The following is an 8,471-nucleotide window of genomic DNA, read 5'->3' on the forward strand; positions in this document are numbered from 1 at the left end:
AGGACTTTTTATTAAATTTCTGACATACTATAATATGACATATTATACTATGACTTTTTATGACATACAATACTATTACTTTTTATTACCTTTTTGACATACAACACTGACTTTTTATATAACATACAATACCATGACTTTTTTGACATAAAATACTAATACTAAATCTTTTTATTACAATTTTTGACATACTATTTTTATGACTCTTTACGACATACTATACTATGACTTTTCATTACATTTTTTGACATACTATACTTTGACTTTTTATGACATACTACATATGTTTTAACATATTACATTTTTTGACATGACTTTTCATGACATTCTATGACTTTTTATCACATAGTATACTGTAACTTTTTTGACATGTAAAACTGACTTTTTATGACGTACTATACGATGACATACTTTACTATAACTTATTACATTTGACATACTATGCTATGACTTTTATGACATTTTGAGATACTTTGACTTTTTTTTACATAATATACTATGACTTCTTATCACATACTATGCTATGACTTTTCAAGGGCAAACTACACTTTTACTTTATACTTTTTATTTTAGTTGTGCTGTCTTACAGTAAATGTATGGTCAATTGCTGATGTAACTGGTAAGAATGTGAAGTGGCGATGAGTTCTTAAAATGTATGGAAAGGGTGTAAATGTATTACATTTAAGTTCAGGATTCCTGCACATACCCTGTAAATAAATTTTTGGGTTTTGTACATTTGAAGACATTACTTGCTATGGTAAATTGTGGTGTTTTTGCCTATTTACTGACATTTCATAGACAAAACAATTCATGGATTAATTGGGGAAAATAATCTGTCAATCAATAAAAAATTATTTCAGCTAAATTCAAAATATAACCAGCTTACATGGTAAAAATTACATCAGAAACACAAGTACAACTTTAATTTGTGAATCATTTTTATTAACCATCTTAAAAAAAAAAAAAAAGATGAGATCCATGAGGTACATTTGTCAGTATCAGTGTGTAAAATGGCCAGTGATCATGTGGTGAGACAGTAACTGTAACTAACCTAGTTCAACATTTTGACTTGGACCTGGATTCAAAAACAAAAACTAATAAAGCAGGGCTACAGTGTGTAGGCACTAAATGGTGAATGGATTTGAGAAATCTAACCATATTTTGCATTAATTGAATTACGCACACAAGCCTTTATCTCAGGGGTCCCTATGCCCATGTTGAGATCACTGATGGACTCATTTTGCAAATAACATTACAGCAAAAATAACTGAGGGAAAACATTTACAAGATTGATTCAATTTTGTACATTTTCCTAATGACAGAAAAAAAATAAGATTCAGTATTTTCATCAAAGCTTTTAAGTATTCCTGAATTGTCTGAAAACCAAAACATGAAATATCAAAACAAACTTTGGTTCATGTGATTTGATAGCAGTGCAAACTGTTAAAAAAGGAACAAAATCCACTTCTGTCCCAAGAGCAGCTGAGCTTGTCTTTATCATAGCTTCTCCATGCAGATAGGCATTTACAAACTGATCAGGGTTCAGTGGTTGGAGCGTTACCAGGGCATGCAGGGATTCGGGCAGTCGCGGATATACGACTCCAGTTTTCCCTCAGACACTTGCATCAGTGTTGTGTATGTGGTCAACTGTGAAAAACAGCAGGGAAACGTTATTTACACTGAACAAATCCAACTTGCTTTTAATAAATAAATACAAACGGCCATTGAAGGTTCACCTTGTTTAGCACTGGTTTGGTGGAGAGGACATCATACATGGTCTTCAGTGAGACATTCTGAAAAAAGAGAACAGATCAAAGATGTCTTACCACTTTGATAAAAACAGGAATGTAACTTGTCAGACTTGTATTTCAGACCTAAAAAAAAGAAAAAAATCAGATGACTGGCATTACGGAGCTATAACTACATCTGAAAACATTCACAACCTCTAAATCAGAGACAGATATTTGTCCAGTTATGTCCAGGAAGTGGACTGTCGTCAGCCAGCGATGGAATGCAACTACGCACTTTTAAAAAAAAAAAAAAGGTACTTTACTTGAGTATTTCCATTTTATTCTACTTCATACTTCTACTCCACAACAGAGAATCACATATTGTACTTTTTACTGCACTACATGTATCTGTCAGATGTAGCTACCAGTTAGGTTTTACATATTCAGATTAACACAAAATATAAACTAATATTTAACAACAATCAACAACTAAATGATGATGGATTATTATAGTTTATGGTACCTGACAGTGAAGTCATTAAAATTAGCTCCACCTTTACCAACTACAACATTAGTGATGCATACATATCAATGTGTCAATAAATATAATCCAAAAATAGAATATTTATTGTTCTGAAATGGGCCTTTCTGCACTATGAGAACTTTTACTTTTGGTATTTAGAAGTATATTTTAATGCAAATGTACTTTTACTTAAATACAATTGTGAATGTGAGACTTTTACTTGTAACAGAGTATTTATACAATGTGGTATTGCTACCTTTACTTAAGTAAAAGATCTGAATACTTATTCCACATCTGTCTTAGTACTTACCGCCTGTGTGGTCTGGTTCATGCACCTCATGGCAGGAGTTCTGCGATCATCCAGGAACAAAGGCTCCTTCCAGTGATCGTAGTTTGTCTCCAGGACATACCACCGGCCCAGCTTCAGGTCAATCCTGAAATAAAACAATTAAAGAAAAAACCTCAACATGTGACATTAATCACCTCATTTGTGAAATCTGCTGTTCAATCAGATGATCTGAAACTAAAGCTGTCATAAGTTCCTAGTTGAGCAAGTTATGTTTTATAAGGAAACACGAGAAAAGCTGTGTCATTGTGACACTAGCACAAAAAAAAAAAAAACTAGGTCAGTCAGGTACAACTCAACATATACAGTATCACTCCTACGTTTCATTGTAATTGTATAGGTATGGTGTCTGAGGTTTGCTCAGGACTGTCTAAGTTTGTAAGTTTAGTTGATTAGGACAATGCACATTAATCAACATTTCTGTAAATGCGCCAGTGTTAGCCAGTCGGCTAATTTTCAACTGTAGTCCTTATTACATGCACGCATATCTTTATGGTGGGAAGAAACCCACGCAAACACGGGGAGAACATGCAAACTCCACACAGAAAGGCCCGGAACGACCTGGATTCGAACCCAGAACCTTCTTGCTGTGAGGCAGAAGTGCTAACCACTGAGCCAGCGATATATCACCAATTTTTTTTTAGCGAAATATACGCGGTGATTAAGCATTCAAATACTCCTCCAGGAACGCAAAAACATACTGTATTGTTGACATTAAATGCTGAACAAGCTCTAGTACTTACTCCAAGAGATCGATGCTGAGCAGTCTGGACCGTGTGATGATGCAGCCCTGGCCTGTCTGGTTTCCTCCGAGGATGAAGTAAGCTGGAGCCAGCAGCTTGGTCTGAGCCAGGCGACTTTTGGCTTCCTCATAGCTGAGAACGGGACAAGACTCATTGTTGGTACAGAGACATCGTCGCTGGACACGGAGAGGCAGCATTCAGTAATTATGCACCACAAATTTGGATCCAGAAAAACTGAAGTCTGCTTCAACTCTCAGTTCTTTTAAATCAAAGCTGCAACATTCTGTTTGCTACTGCCTTTTCTTATTAAACGTGGGACTGTGTATTCATATATATTACATCGCAATGTCTGTACACTGATGTCTCTTTTTCAAATCATATTCATGTCTTTTTATATTGCCTTGTGTTTCTCAATAATGTTTTATGTCTCATGTAAACCATTTGAATCGCCTTGTTGAACTGTAATATACAAATTAAACGAAATTGAGAAGCATTTTATTTTTCAGGATGCTAAAACCCTGTGGAGCTTTCAATGTAATTAAAACATGACTTTTTTCTTCACATTTGTTTGTCAGCCAATTGCATCGTCTGAGTCCTTAATACCTGACAAACATGTTCAATGCATTTTCTAACCAATTAAAAACACATTTGCAAAGCTTTTTCTTAGTCTTTTGAAACCTGCATTCTGTACATTAGCTTATGGTCTTCTTCTCTCATACATCATTTTCAGCACATTACTGCCATCAGACAGATATACATGGCTGTCCTCAACAAAAATGTGCATCACATCATCACCGCGTTTGTGCTGTGTGTGCGTGTCCCCGTATGCATGCAGCTAGAACACAACATGCAAACAATACGGGGACCTGTTCACCAGTGGCAAACATCTCCACAATGTACCTTAAATATCGAAGAGGAATAAATACCTGGTTGCATTTTCTAGGACTGAGCGAGTGAGGAAGCTCATCCACATCCCATCTCTCTTCCCCAAGATCCACTCCAGGATTCCTGCATGTGAACAGAATTAGATGATGACAAGCAGTCACAAAACAGAGACCTCGACTCAAATGCCTGGGGAAATCGTGCTGAGCAAAAACTGTTAATCTCTCACCAATGTATCCTCCATCAAGACTGAAGCGCTCATTCATAGTCAGAGTGAATGTGTGCTACATGTAAGAAAGAAGAAAAAAAATCTTTAAAATCTTTCTTACGTCAAGAACTGTGCAAGAAGCATACACACCTCAACAGCCGTCACGGGTGTGAATGATAACTGAATTGAGTTATAATACGTAATGACTTACAGGCTTGATGCCAGTCAGCATGCCAACATATCCAGCAAAGTTTGTAGACTTGAAGACGGTCTGATTATTTCTCTTGAAGTCGAGGTTGACAACCAGAGGCTTCAGTTTCTCACTAATGATCCATGACTTGTTTTTCATATCCCAGCTGTGAAGAGGGACAAGTCCATCTCATGTTAGTTTATCGCATCCGAGTCAAGACTATCAAGCTTAAAAATGTGATTTTGAGGGGATTTCTTACCCCATAAATAATCCAAAATCCAGATTTCTACCATGAATGAGGTTACCTGTAAGTGTGCAAAGCCCAAAGGCATTTCAGTACTGATACAGAATTATTTTTGAAGTTAATTAAATCAATCAGATTCTGTTTGATGACCCACCCTTATTATCTTCTGCAACAACTGATGTGCACACAGTGAACACCTCATAGAAGATGTTGAACAAGACGACTTCACCTAGATTATAAAAGATGAAGAAAATAAACAAAACAAAAAAGGACCGGAGGTCAATGAAACTTTAAACAGTTACTATATAAGGAATTAGTGTTTTCTTACCAAGAGGAATCCCTGAAGCAGCTGCAATTCCTTTGATTTCATCACCGAAAGGGTTTGGGAGAGTGTCCACCATCAAAGGCTGCAGACCATTATAAAAACACACTGCAGTCATAAAGCTTTCAATGACAATACAAAAGATATGGCAGTTATTTTATGGAACACATATTTCAGAGAGAGAAATGACACCCACCAGCGTAATGTCAACAAGCTCAATCAGCCTTCCACTGGGCACAAACGCATTAGCCAAGTCTCGGATGGCTTGGATCATGTTGACCAGCTTCAAATAAAGAGATCATAGAGTAAAAAAAAACAAAAACGGGTGACATTTCTGTGAGACTAATTTAAAGAACTTGACAACGTTCTTACATCTGTTTTTTTGTCAGTGATTAGAGCTGTCCATCTCTTTCCGGGCGGTAGGTCGAGGTCCACTGTGTACCAACCGACAGCTCCTCTGAACCTGATTAGAAAGGGAAAGCTGTAAAACTGCTCAAGCATAACGATGCAAATGACAACATCCTATTCACAACATCACTGACTAGAAATGAGTTTAATTTATGCGTTTTGAATTAACTTGAAATGGAAAATTGCAGCAGCTGAGGCCATGCAGTCTATTTCAATCTCACGAGTACAGCCTAGTAAGTAGATAATAAATGAATCACCAACAAGTTTGATCATTTGAACCATTCATGAAGCAAAAATCCCCCAGATTGTCTGACTCCAGCTTCTTAGATGTGAAAGTGTCATGCTTTTCTCTATTTCATGTCAGAGAAGATTAGTGTTACATTATTTATTGACAGTTTACAGACTGAACAATGAATTGAAAAATCAAAAATAACTTAGAAGTTAAAATAAATGTTGCAGCACTAGTTATTTCGTAATAATAATTAGGGCATCAACAGAACAATGTGCTTAGAAACATATGCTGCCTTCAAGTGCTGTTGGAAATGTGAATATATGTCTTTTATGCAACATCCCAGAGAATATTTTCATTCATAAAATATGCCTCTAATACAGCCCACTTCATCTGATGCCTCACTTTCCTGTTTATTATTTCCTGTTGTTAACACAATTGCAGATTTTAAAAAAGGAAAACAAAAAAAACACAATTTATTATCATGGGACTTACACTTTGGGGGATGTGCAAGAGACAGATTAACAATGAATGGTCAAAAATCAGTGCAGCAGAGCAGAGGCCGATATATTCTGTTTTTTATTCCCTATTATGGGTCCCACTCCAAAAATACTAGATCCTACAATTTCCCTATAACTCAACAGCGCATTCTTGTTACACCCACAGCTTTTAAAATCAAAGCCCCCAGTTTGAAATATTTTTCTGTTACAGATCTGTTCTCATGAAGCCCATTAGGGCCACATCTAACAACTTTTATCAGTTTCCATTAAACTGCCAATTATATTTTAGAATATTTGTTTAGTATAATAGAAATAGTGAAAATGCCTGGGAAATTCTCAGTGCCCAAGTTGACATCTTAAAACAACTAACACTCCAAAGTTATTTAGTTTGTGACAGAGAAAAGGCAGTCAATCTTTACGTTTGACAAGCTGAAACACAGCATAGCTTTTATGTTTGATAAATGACTTAAATGATCAATTCATTACCAAGAGTTGCAGAAGACATTATGCAACTGTTGTCACAGACACCCTCGTGATGTGTTAATGTGCTCGATTAATTGTTCAACATCAGTTAATGAATCATGCCTACATGTCCATGTCTTTTCCAGCAGAGGCTTTGTGACATTTGTTTTTTGAGCCAACAAAAAAATATAGATGTCCATGTCCATTTCTTTCCAACAGACCAAACGCAGCATATATATATATATATATATATATATATATATATATATATATATATATATACACACATATATATATATATATATATATATATATATATATATATATATATATATATATATATATATATATATGCGCAGCATCTACTAACGGCAACTTGTGAATTTTAAGGTTAAAATGTACGAGAAGCAAGTGAAGGTTGCATAGTACAGTTACAAAACACATCATCATACACAACTAACTCGTTAAACAGGGACTTTTACAGACTAATGTTACTTACGTGGGACCCTTTGGTGGATACATTTCTGCCCGACATTCTTCTGTGTACTGTAAATGAATTAATTTAAAAGGTGTGTAACTTCAGAGTAAAAACATCAATACACCTCATTCCAGTTCGATAACACACTCGCACAGCTAAATGATTGGCAGGAATGTCACTTACCGGTGGGATAAACTGTGTCGATGCGACGGAAAACAAAGCCGTTAAAATGAGGAAAAAACAGTAACCCATTTTTGAAGGATTTCACCCAGACTGTTGCTGTACTGTGGCTCTTAATACACGAAGTTCACTGCGGAAGCTGCTACTGTTTACCTCGTGACAGTGACATGACTTTTATACAAGAGAGGGGAAACCGGAAGCTCTTAAAGGGACATAAAACACCTTGTGTACAAATAACACCAGTGATTAGTCACATACGTTTTCGACTACATTGAAAACTTAACAATTTCGTTGATTATGTTTGCCATAAAAGCTAGAGCTTCCAACAAAAAGAGTAATAAAGTGATACAAAACACCCCTCGAAAGTGATCGCCAGTGGTTGTTTCCATGCGGAAGTGAAAATGAATAACATGACCACCCATTTGGTTGAGTGCCATCAAAGAGGTTATAATTAGTAACCCTCTTTGTTGCAGTTGTTTTCCTACTGTGACACATCTATTAAAATACTGTCTAAATGCATTTTTTTTTTTTTTTTTACCGTCGTTTTGCTTCACAGAGTAACTTTACATTTGGTTAAATAACAAATCATACACTATGTAATCAAAAGATTTTACACAACAAATTGTTTACGCAGGGGAAAAACAATTAAATAATCTATAATTAAAGAAAGGATATATATATATATATATGAGAATGGTTGTAGACTAATCACAGACATTAACACTGGAGGTATGCTGTGTCATGCTGTGGTCAGCCAGATAAACTGTACTATATACTCACCTAAATAATTTATACAAACCAGTGTTGGAAACAGTGACTGTAAAAGGTTGGAAAGTAACTAAGTACATTTACCATAGGGCTGTACTTAACTTTATGCTTCTATTGCACATACATTTCAAAGGAAACTTTTTACTTTATATTTATTTTAAATTGTTTTGACAACTTGAGCTACAAGTTACTAATTATTTTCAGATTGAGGTGACAAAAAAGAACTGTGTCTAGTCAGGGACCCTGGTCACATTTAGA

At 35.5% G+C, this 8,471-nt stretch overlaps 1 protein-coding gene across 1 annotated transcript; it reads right to left on the minus strand.

Moving 5' to 3' along the window:
• Positions 1-920: 920 nt before the first annotated feature.
• asah1b (N-acylsphingosine amidohydrolase (acid ceramidase) 1b) lies at positions 921-7,602 on the minus strand. The gene is made up of 14 exons (XM_078263321.1): positions 7,449-7,602; positions 7,287-7,333; positions 5,561-5,651; positions 5,385-5,471; positions 5,195-5,273; positions 5,021-5,095; positions 4,882-4,927; positions 4,644-4,788; positions 4,454-4,508; positions 4,269-4,350; positions 3,343-3,474; positions 2,564-2,687; positions 1,737-1,793; positions 921-1,647 (listed from the first exon to the last, which is right to left on the minus strand). Exons 1-14 carry the CDS (start codon positions 7,515-7,517, stop codon positions 1,558-1,560), a joined length of 1,179 nt encoding a protein of 392 aa, XP_078119447.1. The 5' UTR covers positions 7,518-7,602; the 3' UTR covers positions 921-1,557.
• Between the last annotated feature and the right edge of the window lie 869 nt (positions 7,603-8,471).

Source organism: Sander vitreus, chromosome 2 (assembly GCF_031162955.1).
Source record: "Sander vitreus isolate 19-12246 chromosome 2, sanVit1, whole genome shotgun sequence".
Lineage (NCBI taxonomy): Eukaryota > Metazoa > Chordata > Actinopteri > Perciformes > Percidae > Sander > Sander vitreus.